Here is a 20,272-nt window from a genome sequence, read left to right on the forward strand (position 1 = left end):
AGGAAGGTCAAATAAGCAGAGTTTGAAAAGATCCTCAGATGCTGTAACACTACCATATATAGGCAAAAAATACATTGTGTACAATGTGCAAAATTCTTTAAAATGTGGTTTTATCACTTTGACAAAGATTCAATGCTGAAGGGACACTGGAAGAGATTGAGAAGGTTAGATCTAGGATGTTAAACGAAAAAGAGAGAGAGAGATCAAGAGAAATCTGCCAGAGGACAAAAGGGAGGAGTCTTGGTGTGTGTCATCAGCTTGTTGGATTGAGGTGCTGCACCCTGCTGAGTTTAATCCCGGCTGATTAAGACGCAGCAAACAGTCATCTGTGTGAATGCACAAGTGGCTAAAGGTAACCTGCTGTAGACTGGGACTGCTGCTCTAACAATAAAGTGTCCAACGGAAACAAACTCACAAGGACAACTGAGAAGAAACAGGCAAGAAACTACGAAGAAGCATAGAAACTTAAGTTATATTTTAAATAGCATCTGAGCAACTGTTCTTTTTGTCAAAGGTGTTTTACCTTTTTATTCTGCATCTAACTCAATACTTTAGGCAGATCTAAACAGAATGTCTACAAATGGAATAAGTGCAGCTCTAAAGCTCCAGTTTGGACTTATTAATTACGAAAATCGATACCTAACTGCAGAGGCGTTTGGTTTCAAGATCAATGCATCTGGAAACAGCATGAAGAAGAAACAGATCTGGACTCTGGAGCAGGACCCGGACAGCCAGGTGGTTTTCTTGCGCAGTCACCTCGGACGTTACCTATCGTCCGATAAAGATGGCAAGGTAAGATGCGAAGAGGAAGTGCCGAACACAGATTGCCGCTTCTTGATTGTGATGCAGTCCGATGGACGCTGGGCCTTGCAGTCTGAGCCATACTCACGTTATTTTGGAGGCTCTGCAGAATATCTTTCCTGTTTCGCCCAGACCATTGGAGAGTCTGAGCTGTGGGCCTTGCACCTGGCTCTTCACCCACAGGCCAACCTGCTAAGTGTAGCTCGCAAGCGCTATGCTCACCTGTCCACCCAAGAAGATGAGATCTCCATGGACAGCAACATCCCCTGGGGTGTGGACTCGCTGATCACCTTGGTTTACCTGGATGGCAAGTACAGTCTGAAGACTTGTGACAACCGCTTTCTTAGGAATGATGGCAAGCTGGTGATGGAGCACGGCCCTAACTCCAGCTTCACCCTGGAGCTCAAGTCTGGAAAGCTGGCCTTTAAAGACTGTGAAGGCAAGTACCTCTCGCCGAATGGCCCCACGGGCACCCTGAGATCAGGCCGCTGTACGAGACCAGGGAAAGATGAGCTGTTTGATCTGGAGGAGAGCCACCCACAAGTTGTTTTCCAGGCAGCCAACAAAAGATATGTGTCAATCCGTCAAGGTAAGCGGCGATTGTGTGTTTGATGGCATGTGTTGGCTTGGCATAGTCCTAGTGGGTCACAGAGGGATTTTGTGATGTGTGACTTTAAAATTTATATTGAACGTTGTTTGTGAAAGCCGTTGCCGCTTCTGTCAGGTGCAGTTTATGTACCTGAGAAAACATGTTCTCCTAAAGGCCATTTTAGATTGGATTGTAGCAGTTGTAGAGGTTTGGTTGATTTTTAATGGGAGAAATGCAGAAAGCGGTACAATGCAAGTGGCTTTACTGGTGCCAGGGAGGATACTAGTGGATACTGGAGTACTAGTTTGGGTTGGGAATGCTATTTAAGTTTTAGTCGATTTAATTTGCGTATATACTAAAAAGAGGAAAAAGCGCTTGTCTTAATGTCCATAGGAAAAAGTGGGTCCATGGCCAATCTAATTGAGAAGCTCTGGCATAGTCATTACTATTGGTCAAAAAATGTATAATGCACTAAAAACCAAATTTGCATTGTTGAAAAGTTTGACATTGTTGTCAAAATAATCCGTACTCAGCAAAAATGACTAAACAAGCTGTATCATGCAGGTGGTCAGTAGCTGGTGATGCTACTTTATAAAGAAACACTGTGCAAATGCTCACAAACAGATTGTTGCACACACAAACACAGTTGAAACAAGCTTTTAAAAATGATGGATTTTCTGTCAACCACATAAACAATGCATAAGAAATATTCTGTTTTTGAGAACAGAGGTGTGCAATGCCCACTGAAACAAGTATTCGGTTTCTGTAGATCCACTTACCTGTTCAAAACCTAATTAAACACATTTGTTGTTAATTACAAGTGCTCCTGAATTTAGTGGTTTAATGATACAGGTGTGTTCTTCTAGTCTAGACGCTGATAGATCTGCAGGAATAGGATTGTATCTCCAAGTCAAAACACTCAGTAAATAAATCTGATAAAAGGATCTCTGCTGATGCGCTAAGGCTATGAGACATTGTTATCTTAAGTACACCGAATACAGTCAAACACACTTGCCAAATGACCATTTGCATGAAAGATTCAAAGGAATTTAACTTAAATGCCAGCTAGAAAACTTCAGTCAGTTGTTTGTCTGGCTGTATCTTTCATTTTCGGAGCTAGCATTAACAACATCAGTAGTGCAATATGTGGTTTGTATCACAAATCACTTGGTTGAATGGTCAAACCATTAATCTAGTAGCATGATACTAGATTTATTTACTTGATTACATTTAAAATGAAAATGACCAACTTGTATACGTTTTAAAGAAAGCACTTCTCTCTTAAGAGTTTGTCTACAGATCAAGTGAACATTGATATTGACCCTGGGCAGAACTTGAAAGCTGTAGTATGAATCTTGACTAAATAAATCAGAAATGCAACAGCTTGAATATCAACATCCAAGAAGTCTAAATTGGCGATTGCCATTGCCTTGATACGTGTATTATGAAACTTTTAGATAAAGACGTGTAGCTTTAGAAAGTTGTCCATTTCCTAGATAATCCATGCACTGCAAAATTGCAAACAGGTCAAAGTGCAGACACCCTTAGGTCTGTCTACAGGTTCAAGGTCGTCCAGTAACACCATTAAATTCCCTGCAGGAAGCAGTCAAGTGAATTGGATTTATCCTGTCCACTGTCCAGACACAAATTTCCAGCAGATTTAAATGGACAGTTTGCCAAAAAACAAATATCCACTTTACAGAAATGTTATTTTATTAATAAATATTAATAATAAAACAATTAATAAATAAATTGAACAGTGAATTAAATTATTTGATTTATCTGTATCTTAATAGAGAAGCTTGCCAGTATGTTAACCAAGGTTTTCAGTTTACTGAGACAGTGGATTAACTGATTCATTGAAAAGATTAGCCTCAAATGAACATTCGGTTGCCAAATTGGATCTTTCTCATCGATTTGCCAATGAGAGCAAGGGCAGAAACCCCTTGAATACACACAAGTCTTGTGAATCAATGTTGTGCTGCTTCTGTGACTCTTTTACGCTCATTCACTGTAAAATTACATTGATGAAAGAGAGTCAAACAGGTTTGATAGAACATCATTTTTGTTTTGTAAATTTAGCGTTGACTGTCCCTTTAAGTACAGGGATTAGTGAATTAAATGTGTGCTTTCCATTTCAAACTAGAATTCTGGATAATGTGTCACAGCATCAGTGTGATGATAGAGTATTTGGGAGCTCTATAAGACAAAATAGACCTATTGATTTTAGACTCCATTGTCGTTTCTCAGCCAATTTCAGCCACAAAATTGGATTCTAGACTCAAGAACAAGATTTTAGGATCAACATCCCTCTGTGAAAGGCCTTGTGACAAAAGAGAAGGCAAGTTTTTCCCAGCAGACACACAACTTCATAAGATGGTAATATTAGGTTAGATTTAGGCATCTAAGGACAATGTTATAATGACGTCCAATAATGACAGGAAATGACGTTGATATTTTGTTGATTTTGGGTTGTGTTGGAAAGTAACCAAAATGCAACATTTGTCTAACAATGACGTTAATTGTAAACATTGACGTTGACCTGACAACCCGATTTTCATTTCCAAACAAAAATCAACAATCCAAAATGTTGGGGCACAATTCCAATCTGATGTCATGTCGACGTTGTGTGCCTGTTTCAGTAATGAGAAAGATTACTGATACCAGTTTCAGTAATGAGAAAGTGTAACCATTGCTGTTCATTGCTACTATACAGCCTCATATGTACAGGCTTTTAGCTCCTTTATTATAAGTGGTATACATGCACGTTAAGAAAAATTAAAAAAGCATCACAATTGATTTTCACTGCTTGCTTATAAAACTGGTATATATATAAACATGTTTACAGTTTGTAAATTGGAAAATTACCTATACATGATACACTTAAATTTTTGGGGGCTTGTTTAAACCCAGTGTTGGGCCAAATATGGCTAAACACAAAGTTGGGTTAATTTTGTTTTAAATTAAATTTAATAGACATTTTTCAACACAACTGTTGGGTTTGTCCATTTAACCAAGTATCGTATTAAAACAACCCAGCATTTTAAAAGTGCGTAAGTCATGTATAGGTAAGTCACCAATGTAAAATATGTGTATTTGCTTATATATTTAAGTTCTATTCACCTTATTCACCGCGTACGAGCGGGCGCAGCCATTTGAATCATTTTGGCACGAGACTTCCGGTCTCATTCACTTCCATTCATTTTTAGACGTTAAAAACAGCTCGTTTTGCTGCTTGGTGTTGCAAACTGATATTTTCTTCTTATATTATTCTATTTTGTCTGTATTGTCATGCAAATACTTGTTTGTAGAGTAAGTAGTGTGACCGTTTTCTATTGTTTATTATTCCTAGTCATTTCTCCCATTGGCAGCTGAATCGGAAGTTCTAAAACAATCGCAAAAACGAGCGCACTTCCGCATTGAAGAATAAGGTCAATAAGCAAGCTGTGAAAATATATTGACAGACTTGTTTTTGAATGGCTTTCAGTAAAGCCAGTTTACTCTGATATGTCACAAAATTATACATTTAATAAATGTAGCACCCCTAGTGTCAGTCATTGGAGTTGCAAAAATACCTATTGTTTCCACAATTTTCCCCTTTGACTTCTGTTTGTTGGAGAACACAACAGCAAAACATCATTTTAAAACATTTGTTTGTCTTATTTTATGCTGGAATAGGAAAGATCAAGGCACTAGCTTGCTTATTAGGCCTCATGTATTCGGATTGAAGGAATTACAGTATATCAGGCAGGCTGCCAGGGTGAATGTTGGGGATTACTCCAGTAAAGGGCTTAGGAGGCAGTCCAGAGATATTTCTGAAGCATCTAATTTCAGTCTCAGCGCACACAATCTGGTCACTTCGACTGGTTGGAATAGACCTGACGGTTGCTGGTGCTGTTATTTAAACCAAGGGTTCAGAGAGAGTGACAGAGATAAGCAGCGTGATCTCTGGTTTACTGAGACTCAGTCAGGTGCATGGAGTACTGGCATGTTACAGGTAAATCTGCTACTAGATTTGCAAAAACTTTTGACAATATGAATTTACACGATCATGCACAAAGTTTCTGATAAAAGCCTTAATATAAAATTGTATGAATTGGAAATCAGAAAAGAATATTGGTTGTAAAAAGTCCATACATCAGTTCACCAACAAATATCTGCCTGTATAACATGACACTATCATTATTTTACACCAATTAGAGGGTTTTTAACAAAACTATAGTTCTTTATTGTTCTGCTTTTACAAATAACTTTGACGCTTTTAACCGAGCCCAATTTTTAAAGAAATGTAACTATTTAATGTGTTGCCCGAAAAATGGCTAATTCATACGAATACTAAAGAAATTGTAAGATTTTTAAAAGTGTCATCCAAAAACCCCAACACCTAAACACAACTATCATTGTTGGACGAGCAAACTGTACTAAAATGTATAAATGAGATCATATAAATAAAAATGAATTAGCCACTGAATCCAAATATTAGCCACTAAATTAACAAATTACAAATGGCTACGAGATTACATTGGTTAATCTGCAGGACTATGGCATTTTGAGAGCCTAAAACGTTTGAAAAGAGATTGTATTGTGCAAGTTTTTATAAACTGTACCACTATTGCCATTATAAAAACACAATTTCGTGTGCATGCATGTTGCACTCCATGTCCTCCAGTGTTGTATGTGGTGGAAATTCATTTATACAAATTATGAGGTCTGTTTTTTATACATTATTTAGACCATATGTGGCAACCTTGGCACCTGTTCAATTTTCCTTTAGTCATAATCAAAGAAATTGTCTCTTACCAGACAGTTCAGATGCCACTTGAGTTCTTTTTTCCCAGATGTCAGTGGGATTCCTCCCCAGGCCCGGCAGTTAATCCCTCAACTCTCAACGAGTGGGGCAGGGCTGTGACACAAAGTTCCTGTATGATCAGTCACCTCTGCGCGGATGCAGAAATGTTCCTCCAAGATATCCCACTTCTGACACCAAATTGTAGTGGCTGTTTTCTTTAAAGAGGCTTTCTCTGTGGTCAAGAAGACAAATTCTTACCCAATATGTCTTCTAAAGCTTTTATTCTTTGCAAAGGTCACACAGTCATACATCAATGCCAGTTTCTGCAGAGTGAGACACAAAAGCATAATGTGTTCTTTGCTATTTAGTTTGTTTTGCCCACAAGGTCATCATACGTGAATTGCAGTTTCGTTCCCTGCCACATATAGCCTAACTAGTTAATATATACAGAAGGACAGAGAAAATGAACAGGTGCCAAAGTTGCCACATATGGCCTAAATAATGTATAAAGAACAGACCTCATAATGTGTATAAATGAATTTCCACCACACTTATGACACTGAAACTTTGGTACATGTATTGAGCATGCAACACAATTTCTAGTATTGGTTTCCCAGAGTCATGTGACCCATGAAAAATGAAGCCTCGATTTCTGTCCAATCACATACACATTTGATTTTGCATGTGGAATAATTTCGAAGCGCATATATTGCTTAGCAAGCTCTCGTTGGCTCTGGTTGATGAGTTAGCGACGAGAGTCTAAACCTGGAAATTTAAACAATATATTGCATTTAAACAACCATTATTTCTTTGTCACTATTCAATTTCATACAATGCCCTTATTCAGTATGTGTGCCTGGAAATGAACCTTCATCAGAGCAAATTGAATCATATAAGGCATACCTTCCAACACTCCCATTTTTCAAAGGAGTCTCCCGTATTCTACACCCATCTTCCACCATCCTCCCATTTTGTTATTTCTCCTGAAAAACTTCTATAATTTCACCCATCCCCCTATCCACGTCCTCACTTTTTTGGTACAGTCTCCAACACCCCCACCCAGTCATCAACTTGGGTATTCGCCACCACCCGAAATCCAGTCCATAGTACAGTTATTAACTCTGCTACACTTCAAAGGATACATGGTTTTGTTTATTAGATAATTAAACTAAATTGCCAGGCTTTTATTTGTCATCATAACAGTGAAACTAAGGGGAAGCACAGTGGCGCAGTGGGTAGCACAATCGCCTCAGAGCAAGAAGGTCGCTGGTTCAAGCCCTGGCTGTGCCAGTTGGCATTTCTGTGTGGAGTTTGCATGTTCTCCCCATGTTTGCATGGGCTTCCTCAGGGTCCTCTGATTTTCCCCCACAGGCCAAAGACATGTGGTTTAGGTGAATTGAATAAGCTAGAGTGCAAGAGTGTGTGGGTGTTTCCTATTGTTGGGTTGTGGCTGAAAGGGCATCTCCTGTGTAAAACATGTGCTGGATAAGTTGGCAGTTCATTCCACAGTGGCGACCCCTGATTAATAAAGGGAATAATCCGAAAAGAAAATGAATTAATGAACTTTGAAAGTATGGAGAGTGTGCTGGTTAGGTTACTTCATTTGACAAATGTTTGACATACTGTAGACTTCTGTCACATTTTTCTAAGCACTGGATAGCTGTTTTCAACGCCCCCCAAGCTTCAAATTTTTCTTGCAACAATCAGGGGAAAATCTCAGTGCTTCATGGGGTTTCATTTCCCCATCCTTAATGTCCACATGCATTTGTGTTAATGAAGTTCTTCCCACTTCTCACTTATGACGCATTGTCAAGAGAATGCCAAACCAACAGGTGGCGATATACACTAAGCATAAAGCCATGTTGGGCAATCAGAAGCTAGCAATAGTGATAAACTCTGATGTCTTGAGTCACATTTTCTCGAAAAAAAAAAAAAAGAATCAAGAAGTCTTTTTTTTAGAATGTTTCCGTTTCATTCACCTGACACTGCATTTGCATGTGGATGAACAGCCAAACCACATAGGGAAAGCTGTGGTTTAAAAAAAATGTGTTTCTGTGGACAGGGCCTTGTAGCCTAGCCTGGCATTTTCTTTTCCAAATAACACAAATTATTGGAACTTTTAATGACCCGTCAAACTGTCTCATGTACATTTCTTCACATTTCATAACAAACTGATATTTCAAGAGTTCACGCTTAGCTGATGATTGATTATAAAGCTTGTTTGGCATGCTGTCACAGGAGACAGCCCTGAGCTCATGAGATCCTCAAGCCCGGGGCTCCCTACCGTTTGCAAGGCGAGAGGGGAGTTTGAGCTCAGGTAGAACTCGAGAACTCCCCTGCTGTAGTAGCTAATGAACAGATAGTGATTGCTCTTAAGAGATAACTACTTACTAGGAGCATGTCTAAGGTGCTGATTTGGATTAGTCAATTAACTTGCATGTTTTTGGACGGTGGAAGGAAACTGGGGAACCCGGGGGAAACCCATGTGAGCACGGGGAGAACGTATAAACTCTGCACAGAAACGTCGGGTGGCTTGGTAAGGACTAGAACAAGTGACATTCTTGCTGTGAGGCAACAGTGCTAATCACTGGGCCACCATGCCACCTATCTAGGAAAGTAGGAGGAGTAGGGGCGGAAAGGGGAATTCTTCAAAATGAAGATGGCTGTGATATGGAACTTAGGGTATTTATAGCGGCTTAGGAATCGTCTGATTGGTGAATCATAAATTGAATAATGCGGGACCACCAGCACATGATCCTCTCAAAATTAGTTGATAAATAAACTTCACTCTATGGAGACAATAGGTGCGTCCCAGATCTCATACTCGTGCACTTTTCGATGCCATTTTGTAGTGTAAATAGTAGTGCGTTCACATTGAAAACTGAAATAATATACACACTTTAAACACCCGGATGCTGCACTTATTTAACCGGTAAAATGAAGTGTGTAATGATAGACACTTCACGCACTCAACGACCGCAGCTTTGCTCACATAGCGGAAAGAGCGGAGCTATCGGGTGCACATGTTGGATAACTTTATTTATTTTGGATTGTGAAAGCAAAATTCTTCTACGAGAGTGATTTATAGCGCCTCTCGATGGTGAATGCGGTTATAGTCATGGCAGGTATTATTTGGTAGTTTGGTCATTTATGTCACTAAGGTCATCAGGGAAATGGTTTGAATTTCCCCTTAGTAAAAAAAAATCATTAGTGTTTCATTTGGGAGGACACTACATACATATACTATGCTGTTGAGTGTGTAGGTGCAAAAGTACACGGTGCATATAGTTTATAGTGTGACGTTTGGGACGCAGCTATTATGCTGTGTGGAATTTAATGCACTGTTGTTGACTACAAGCAAGAGCCTTTGAATAACTGTGTCAAGTTATTTTGGTTTTGAACGGTACTTTTAAGTGGATTCTCAGTAGGTGCAAATAAGCTGAAATAGAGAGTAGTGATTACATTGGTTACAGTATATGTCTTATCAGCTGGTTTGACAATCTGCATGGTATAAAGTGCTATAAATAAATGTGACTTAATCCGAGTCGTTCGTGAGTATAGTCACTTTGAGGACAGAGCTAAACTGCTGCCAAATGTTCTGTATATGCTGTACTGTTTGTTTATGTAATTTTGTAGAGACTTGTTAAAGTCATTTCCTTAACATTTACTCACTGCAGTGGTTTTATTCTGTCTGTTAAACATAAAACAAGATATTCTGAAGAATATTGTATGGAATCATCCATTGGCATACATTGTATGGAAGTCAATGGCTGTTTTATTCCAGCATTCTAAAATATATCTTCTTTTGTGTTCAATAGAAGAAAGAAACTCAAACAGGTTTGACAAGTTAATGATGACAGCATTTTTATTTTTGGGTGAACTATCAATTCAAGTCTAAGGCTGCCATGGTGAATTTCTTTTTTCCAGGAGTTTGCATCTCAGCTAATCAGGACGATGAGACAGACATGGAGACGTTTCAGATGGAGATCGACAAAGAGACGAAGAAGTGCATGTTCAGAACCAACGGTGGAAACTACTGGACACTCGTAACTCATGGAGGGATTCTGTCCTCAGCCACTGAAATGTAAGAGCTTGTTGATTGAACTAATGGATGCTTCATATTTCTTTCAAAATGTGATTGTTGAAGCTTGATAGTCATGAAAATCTTTGAAATATGGTTTAAATTTTGAGAAATGTATCAAATTACACTTTGTAAAATGCAATTAGTTGACTTTACTTATACCCAATCCAAATTTTACCCCTTACCCTGCTGAAAAAAAAAACAGCATATGCTGGGAAGGTATGTTTTGATGCTGGTATGATGGGCTTGCTTGTTTCAATGCTGGTTTTGCTGGTCCCAATGCTGGTTTTGCTGGTTTCAATGCTGGTTTTGCTGGTCTTAATGCTGATCCTGCTGGTCTCAATGCTGGTTTTGCTGGTCTCAATGTTGGTCTTGCTGGTCTCAATGCTGGTCAGGAGCAGCACTGAGACCAGCATTGAGACCAGCAAGACCAGCATTGAGACCAGCAGGACCAGCATTGAAACCAGCAAAACCAGCATTGAGACCAGCAAGACCAGCATACCAGCATCAAAACATACCTTACCAGCATATGCTGTTTTTTGTCAGCAGGGTAGCCCTTCTTTTTACCTCTAGTTTTGCATGTTCACGTGAAGGGGTAGGGATGTCCCAATTCTTTTAAGCTTGAAGACGTAGGGCAGGGATGTCCAAACTAGGTCCTGGAGTGTCCTGCATGGTTTAGTTCCAACCCCAATTAAACACACCTGAACCAGCTAATCAAGCTCTTTCTTGGTATACAAAAATTTGGGAGCTAAACTATCTCATGGCTGTTTCTCAATATGCGTTTTTGGCGATCTTGTGTCCTCGTGTTCTCATGTAACGTCATTGACTGCCAAAGTTTAGATCCAAAACTCAAGATCGCAATAACAGAGACTGCATGAAAGTTTCTGGATGTGTTCTTGATATCGAGGACACATGGATGCAGACTTGAGTGCAAAACTCGCTTGAGAAGTCCCAGAAGTCATTGGCACTGAATAAAGGAGGTGGGAAGCGCAGAATTTTATATAGATTTATTATTAAAGTTCAGAGATATAACTTATTTGTCTCAGGAGTTTCCCTAAATGAAACAGTGAAAGTAAACATCACTATGAAAATCTTCATAAAGGCGTAAACACATTAAGGTCTTGTGAAGGAAACTTGTGAAGCTCATGTGACCATTTGGAAGAACGCAGCTTCTCATTTCTCACAGGACACTTTCTCTGTTTCTGCGGTCTCCCGAGTAACTTGGCAAGACTGGTCTCCACAAGAACGCAGACCCGAACTGCGTTCTTGGAATTGAGAAACAGCCCAAATGAAGTAAGAGCTCACCACAACATGATGACATGTTCAGGTGTTTGAGTACTGTCCCATTTCTTAAGGGTAAATTTAAAGCCCTTTCCCTTCACTTACTTTTTCAAGGGCCATGGGGAAGGGGTAAAAAACAGAATTGGGATTGGGCCTTAAAGTGAGTAAACCCATTGCTCTTAAAACAATTAGTTGACTTTACAAGCAACAGGTTTACTAAAGCAATATAAAGATGAAGCAATTATCTAACTTGACTTAGTATGTAAACCCTTTGCTTTTAAAGCTATTAGTTAACTTTACTTAAAAAGTGAGTAAACCTATTGCTTTTACAGTAATTAGTTAACTTTACTTTAAAAAAGCAAGTAAACCCTTTGGCTTTAAAACCATTAGTTGACATTACCTAAAAAAGCCATTGCCTTTAAAGTGTTTAGTTGGCTTTATTAATTAACAATAGTAAACCTGATGCTTTTAAATTTAGTAGTGGACTTTAATTAAAGTGAGTAAACTTCTTGTAAACTTAAAATTATTATGTAGGTGAAAAAAATAAGTCAACTTAACAGTTCCAAGTTAAATAGGTTACTTACTTTTTAAAGATAAGTCAACTTGTTGCTTTTAAGGCACTAGATTTACTCACCTTTAAAAAGTAAAGTAATTAATACCCTTTTTTCAGTATACGTGAGTCATGTTTTTGTTTTTGCAAAAAAAGAGTAGTATAAATGATTCAGCCAATGTTTTCAGATGCACCATAAAATGAAAATGGCTACTTCTTCATTACTGGCATTAAAATAGCTTGTCGATGGAAAAATGTTTTCATTACTGAATGGCCTAAAAATCTAATATTATAAAAATAAAAGCTGTGCATTATATCTGAAACCAACTGTAAGTCATTATGGAAATGTATTATACCCCAGTATTTTCAATGGAGTATCTGGGCTAGCCTGCTGCTACACTGATAGCACTAGCGTTTACATGGGCTGTCATCTTGGTTCAGGCTTGAACAACTAATTGAATGCTTAAGTCTATTTAACTGAGCGTATTTTAATAACATTATAACATCGATGCTGTAAAAGAACCCTTACAAAATTGAAAATAGTCACATTGACCTTTAACCGGAAGTTTATCATTGGCTGAAAAACACTAGCTGTGCATATAGCCCATTATACCAGAGTTAGCTGCACATTTTATTGTAATAACTGCACCCATACATGCAGATGATCTTGTAAATAGATAAATGTAGATAAAATGTGTGTTTTCATAATTGATAGAGAAGAAAACACCATGTTCGACATTGAGTGGTTGGGTCGACGAGTCGCTCTGAGGGCAAGCAATGGCAAATATGTGTGCACTAAGAAAAATGGCCAGCTGGCTGCAGTGAGCGACTCTTTGGGTGAATACAAACACATTAATCAATATCAGATACACACACACAACAGGAGGCAGATCATAACGCTGATGTCTTCGACAGGAGAGGATGAGCAGTTTGTGCTGAAGCTTATCAATCGTCCCATCCTGGTCTTGCGTGGAGAAAATGGCTTCGTGTGTCACCACAAAAACTCCAACACCCTGCACGGCAGCCGCTCCTTTTATGACATCTTCACACTGCTTTTCAGCGATGGCGGATACCAAATTAAAAGTGAGTTGTATTTCTGTTAATTGAGATTAGACTGAGGTGGAACCCACACTCTCCTACTCTAGATATTACAGTAATGTGCAAAACCCCTAGACTTAGAAGAGGACATTTTATTTTATTTTGAACTTACTATTTTGGAGGTTAGTGTTTGCTTTAGTTGAGCTCTTGACCCTTGACTGTATAACATAATTACAATACCTGACAAAAGTCTTGTCGTAGATCCAAGTTGTAAGAGCAATAGATAATAACTTTTCCCATGAATCATCCTAATCATCACAAATACTGCAGTAGACATATTGGAACCCACATGGACTCAAGATTCTCACAGAAATCCGTCAAGTGCTTCCCATTACATTACAAACCACAGAAGAGGACAAATTCTTCAGCAGGATAGCGCTCCTTCTCATACTTCAGCCTCCACATCAAAGCTCCTGAAAGCAGAGAAGGTCAAGGTGCTCCAGTATTGGCCAGCACTGTCACCAGACATGAACATTATTGAACATGTCTCTGGTAAGATGAAGAAGGAGGCATTGAAGTTGAATCCAAGGAATCTTGATGAACTCTGCAAGAATGCTTTCTTTGTCATTCCAGATGACTTTATTAATAAGTGATTTGAGTCATTGCAGAGATGTATGGCTGCAGTCCTCCAAGCTCATGGGAGTCAGACACAATATTAATTCTTTTTCCACTGCAGCATGACTTTATATTCTATACTGGACATTATTTCTGTTAAGTGACAAGACTTTTGTCCAACCCAGGCTCATTCTGAGAACGTAGTCCCGTGGACGTTTCTGGAGACCGTGAAAAACGTCCCGGGAGGTACGTATTTTTGCAGTTTTTGCTTTCGCGAATCCGCAAGAGGCCGCTGTGCGTGCTTTTTCACATCTCAAACGTCTCTTGTGGGCGCGAACGTTCTCGCATAAACCCGCCAGAGGCCGCTGTCGAACGACCTTTCGCCTGTCTGCCTGGATGACAGAATGATTGACTGTGCGACCGACCAATTGGCTGACCCACCCTCCTCCCTAAACCCAACCAATGACGATTCACAAAAGCTGTCCAGAAAAAGAAAAGCCCTTGTCTGATTTTACCACGTTTTCGGATTTTGGCAACATTCTCACCCTGTAATGAACTTGTTCGCTTTATTTTTTGGATTTTGTTTTTGTTTTCTTACCTGATTTCTGGAACCGCTTTTCCCCAGACTCGAATCCGGTCATCATCATGGTCAGCCCCTCTCTGTTCCTCGAGTCCGCCGACGTACACGAAGAGCTAACCAGACAAACTAGTAGCAGTGGGAAAGCACTCCACACGGAGGCGAGCGGACGGTCAGCAACCGCTGAAAGAAACGGCGTCACACCGCCCTGCAGCGTTCACTTAAAAAAATGAAATGCAGCAGTACGTACCTCCGGCTACGTATTTCGTGGTCTCCAGAAACGTCCACAGGACTACCTTTTCAGATTGAGCCTGGGTTGCTTTTGTCTAAGCAAAGTCATACCTTACTGTCCTAATTAAATAATTAAAAATCAAGGCATGATCATGTTTTATTTAGGTAAAATAAGCGTAATCTAGAAGCCTTTGCCTTTTGTAATATCTCAGCACTTTATCACGTCCTCCAACCCACCAGGGGGGGGCACAGATTTTGCCCTATACTCCTCAACATTAGATGGCGGTAGTGACTCTTGTTCCTCTAAACTCCCTTGTAATCAGCCAAATCACCACCACCTGTTCTTTGCTCTATATAAGACTGCTTCATATCCTGCTCTGTGTTCAGTCCTGAACTCTATCTCTTGCTGCCTCGTCCAGAGACCAGTTACGTTATTCTCAAGGCTTTTTGCTTGCTATGTTCCTGTTTGATTGTTGATTGTTGAGACCCTCGTGTCTATTTTATTTTGTATGTATTTTAGCAAGCTCAGCTTTCCTATTTTGGTTGTACTTTTTCAACCCTGGTTGTAAATTATATTGTCTCTCCTTTTTGTAAAGTTCTCTTCAGTAAAGACTTTTTTTTTTTTTTTTGTGAATTTATACGTTGTGGACTAATTTTGTTTCTCTTGGGCCACCAGTTGCTGACTTAGCTCATGTAGTTAGAACTACTGCTAACCACACCGTAGACCCGGGTTCAATCCCCACTCAGATCATTTCATCTTTCATATAAGCCACTTATGACAAAATGATCAACTAGAGTGAAGTTATTGCGTGTTCCTAAAACTTGGATGGGTGACAAGACTTTTGCCAGGTAGTGTATATACTGTATATATTTTTCTGTCTACTAGTAATGGTGAGATGAAGCCTTATAAAGCATTGAAGCTTTTCAGACAAGTGGTTCACAATAGTGTTGATTTCACCAGACTTCGTTTGTTTACAATACCACCTGGTGGCTAAAGAGATTAAAACAAGCATAATATATTACAGATGACCTGATGTAATATGCAAAACACTGTATTTTGTGCCAGTACTTAACTGATGAAAAGAAAAGTCAGTTTCCACATAGACTTGATAATAGAATAGATCTGTTTATATTCATATTATTATTTCTCTGGTGCTAGATGTATAATGATTGCATAACTGTGTAATACATTTGTTGGCTTGAAATGAGTTGGGAAAATTTCTGTAAATAAAGTTGGGTGTGGTGGGGATGAGTAGTGGGAATATTATTCTGAAACTGGAAAGTAGTTTAAATGTGTTTAAATGGGCTGATGGTAGTTTTGAAAAACTGGTCTGCTGTAGACATCTAAAATCGGCGTATGAATCTTAGCAATGGTGATAATTCCCAACACACTTTATCAAAACACATCCATACCTCCCAGCATGCTTTGCAACATGAATAAATTAAAAAAATACAAATCAGATGCATATTTCTTTTATTAGTTTAACTATTTGCTTTAAGTGTTTAGGCTCCCTATTGCATTGTTCGGTCATTTTCTTTCTCTGGTCTATTCATGTTGGATTTTAATTTTGTGGGTGTCAACAAAGTTTACATCATGAATGGAAATAACTACAGACAGAGTTCATGAGGTCAATCTACAAACTACTTCCAATGTTTTGGAAAGTCTTGGAAATTAGTATCGATTTCTATACTTTTTTTATTTTTATCAGCCTGCTGCATGATGTTTTGCACCAGGAACACATAGTTTGCGGTTTAATGCTAAGCCAGTTGGCAAGGTAGCCCAGGCTCACATACAAGGCAAGGCAAGTTTATTTATATAGCACATTTCATACACGGTGGCAATTCAATGTGCTTTACATAAACCAGAATAAAAAAGACAAGTATAAGAAAATAAAAAAAAATAATAATAAAAATGATTAAAAACAGATTAAAATGTGTTAAAACAGGTTATAAAAGAATGAAAAAGAAAAGAAAGACATAATAGTGCGATCTGTCGGATGTAGCACAGGTCAGTGCCTAATGTTGGAGCACATCTGATCATTTCTGCAGGCTGATTCCAGCAGTGAGGGGCGTAGTAGCTGATAGCTGATTCACCTTGCATTGACTTAACTCTTGCAATTTCTAGTTTTTTTGATCCTAAAGATCTGAGTGATCTATTAGGTTTGTATTCAGTGAGCAGTTTTGTAATGTATTGAGGTCCTAGGCCATTTAGTGATTTATAGATTAACGTAATAATACTTTAAAAGCTATTCTGAATGTAACTGGGAGCCAGTGTAAAGACCTGAGGGCAGGTGTGATGTGTTCTGATTTTCTGGTTCTGGCCAGAATCCTGGACGCAGCATTCTGGATGAGCTGTAACTGCCTGACTGTCATTTTGGGAAGGCCAGTGAGGAGGCCATTACAGTAATCCACCCTGCTGCTGATAAAAGCATGAACAAGTTTCTCGAAGTCCTCACTGGATTCTTGCAATGTTTTTGAGATGAAAATATGCTGTATTACTAACTACAGCACTAAGAATGTACTCAAGGGTAAGTACACATTTTTAAAACTACTCCGTAAATTACAATTACAGAGAAAACTACTCAATTACAGTAATTTGAGTATTTGTAATTAGTTACTTTACACCAGTGGTACCCAGGCATACATAATCTGCTGCAAGAATTCCCAGGCATACATAATCTGGTGCAAGGGTTCCCAGGCATACATAATCTGGTGCATGGGTACCCAGGCATACATAATTTGGTGCAAGGGTACCCAGGCATACATAATCTGGTGCAAGGGTGCCCAGGAATACATAATCTGGTGCAAGGGTGCCCATGAATACATAATCTGGTGCAAGGGTGCCCAGGAATACATAATTTGGTGCAAGGGTGCCCAGGCATACATAATCTGATTCAAGGGTGCCCTGCTTGGTCCTGGAGGGCGGAAACTTGCTTCAAATTAAACCTGCCAGGAAGTTTCTATAATGCCTAAGAGCTTGCTTAGCTGGTTCAGGTGTGTCTGGTTGGGGTTGGTCTAGTTCATAAGCATTAAATTGGTCAGCAAGGTAGTCCTCGTGCACATAGATAGAAAACATGTGGTCCCATAGCCCATGGGGGTAGAAAAAACTCGTCTTGGCGATAGATCTACTTGTTTTGAGGGCATTTATTTAATTTGTTCATGCCATTCAACTTGTGTGGATAATGCATGTTGCTAATGCTATTTTTTAATACATACCAGTTTCATTGGTTTAACTGTCTTCATGTTCTCCTCTTGTTTGGGGGATTACAAATTATGTTTGCAGCAGAAGTGTGTTACATTCTCAGACAGCATATCTGTGAACATACCGGCAGTAGCAGGTCTCTATGCCATACAAACAAAGCAGCACCAGCAGTATAGCACATCTATACTGCTAAGACAAAACACATCAGCATTGTCATTGCATATTCATTGCCATTCTAAATCTCTTTGAGAGTTGTCACGACAGTCAATTATATAATGCAATGTTTTATTGTCTGTATTGGTAAAGACATTGTAACGGATGAAACTACTTATTTGCTTACTCGTTACTGACAAAAGTAATTCCATTAGTAACACCATTTATGTGTAATGGTGTTAATCCCATAACTGAAAACTTACAAAACTTTGTCTTCAAAAAATGTCGCTGTACTTTTTTTATTACTTACTCACTCACTCACTCACTCACTCACAATTTCTCTGGCATATGTTTAACACTGTGGATGCCATTACAGCCAACAATAAACTTATTTAATGTTAATTTTAAACCGCAAACATGTGCTAGAATCTTCAATTTTTTATTCTTTTAAACAAGACCAGAATGAGGATTTTATTCCAAATTGTTTCTAAATTATATTCTTTTGAATTTCTCTTTTACCTTTGCAGATCTACACTCAAAAAATGTGCATTGCAGTAAACAATTCAAACAACTTTCCATGACTTTTCCAAAAGTTTGTGTCTTTATTTGTATTTCCAAACCATTTCCAGGCCCAGGAATTTGAATTTTCAAAATTCTACCACTTTTCCAAGTTTTCGTGACTTTTTTTTTTTTAATTAAATCAAATGAATCTCAACTTACATTAATCAAACTGACTAAAAATATTGAGTTAAACTTTGTATAACTTAAAAATATATAGTTGAAACTAGGGCTGTCAAATGATTAAAAAAAATTTATGTAATTAATTATGATTAATCACGAAACATAATTAATCATGGTTAATTACGAAATGCCGTATTTATTACAGAAATAAAAACACAGGCATGTAAGTGCTATTTAAATTTCAAAACAATCAATGCCAATCACAAAATTGATTTCCATGTTGGATTCTAAGTGGACTACAAACACATACACACAGACAACGCGCGCAGTACAGCGGACCCGGTAAACGAGGGATCCCTTCAGATTCATCAACACGCACGATCGCGTTCATTAAATTTCCTTAAACTAAAGTATGGCTGTATTTTACAAGCAAGGATTCTGACACAGCAACGTAAAGCAGCAGCTTTACAAAAGTTGCGTGTATGGGGGAAACACGTCAAACTTATGAAATGTGAGGGCTCATGGAAGTAGCTTAAAAGCAGAGAATAGGGCTGTCGTTGACAGCTTGCGACTTTATCTGCCACTTTCACTACAGTACATTTACGTGGACACCAATACTCCACTTTTATGATTAAGATATTACTGATTAAGAGTCTACCATGCAACTGTACATAGTGTGAGTACACCCTACATCCTGAATGAAAGTATGCTGAATGAAAGTGAACTGCTGAACTGCAGTTAAAGTCTAAAGATTAAAAGTGAAGCACCTGAAATTGCATGAAACTCTGCAGGAAACGTAGGATAGCCTGGTGATGCGACATTTATTGTTTTATACTGAAACTTTCCTTCTAATATCCAAATTTCTTTGCACGTTAAACACACGCAGGGCCGGAGCAAGCTGAACTGGCGCTCTAGGCAAATGGCAATCACGCCGCCCTCAACCCGAAAGTGACCGGTTCGCGGATGAAAGTTAGGACTGTGAGCGAGGGGGTGGGTGTAGCAGATTAAAGTGAAGACCGGAGGGTTCGCTCACTATTCTGCTGCCCAAGGCGGCTGTCTAGGTTGCCTCTATGCATGCGGCGTCTCTGAACACACGTCAGAAATAAAAAAACTGCAACTAATGGTTAATTATTAAAAATTAATCACGTGCGTTAACGCGCTAATTTTGACAGCCCTAGTTGAAACCTGATTAACTTATGAGTGCAGCACAGTGTATAATTGTGTTCTCTGGCACAGGTGGAAATCAGAAGTTCTGGTACGTCTCCAGCAGCGGTCTGGTGTGCACAGATGGGGACAAGCCTGAAGATTTCTTCTTTGAGTTTGTGGAGTATGGACGGGTTGGCATCAAGGCCCAGAACGGCAAGTACCTGCGTGGTGACCAAGGTGGAACGCTAATGGGGGACGGGCTGAGTGTGAACGCCTCATCCTTGTGGGAGCACTGAGAAGATAGAGCCAAAAACACAAATATAGACTCACTGAAAAAACATAGAGCTCTCATCATGACATCTGCGGAACCAAATGACTTCTCACTTTCTTGAATCTGTCCGGTCTGCGAATGCATGTGTTTGTGAGTAACTGAAATATATGTGGTTTTATTTATTTGTGATGCTGTTTTCCACCATAGGATAAAAAAAAACTAAACAAAACAGATTTTATGTAGCTACAGACATTTGTTCTGTTTTCT

General features: G+C 39.0%; 1 protein-coding gene across 2 annotated transcripts; it reads left to right on the forward strand.

The window, feature by feature from the left end:
- The first annotated feature begins 570 nt into the window (after positions 1 to 570).
- On the forward strand, positions 571 to 20,030 carry fscn2a (fascin actin-bundling protein 2a, retinal). Of its 2 annotated transcripts, XM_056452459.1 has the most exons (5): positions 571 to 1,390; positions 10,107 to 10,263; positions 12,807 to 12,928; positions 13,007 to 13,174; positions 19,825 to 20,030. In XM_056452459.1, the coding sequence occupies exons 1-5, from the start codon at positions 571 to 573 to the stop codon at positions 20,028 to 20,030; spliced, it is 1,473 nt and encodes a 490-aa protein (XP_056308434.1). The 2 variants fall into 2 exon arrangements, with proteins under 2 accessions (XP_056308434.1, XP_056308433.1); XM_056452458.1 differs by having other exon boundaries at positions 12,807 to 13,174.
- Positions 20,031 to 20,272: the final 242 nt, after the last annotated feature.

This window comes from Danio aesculapii, chromosome 3, assembly GCF_903798145.1.
Source record: "Danio aesculapii chromosome 3, fDanAes4.1, whole genome shotgun sequence".
NCBI classification, from domain to species: Eukaryota; Metazoa; Chordata; class Actinopteri; order Cypriniformes; family Danionidae; genus Danio; species Danio aesculapii.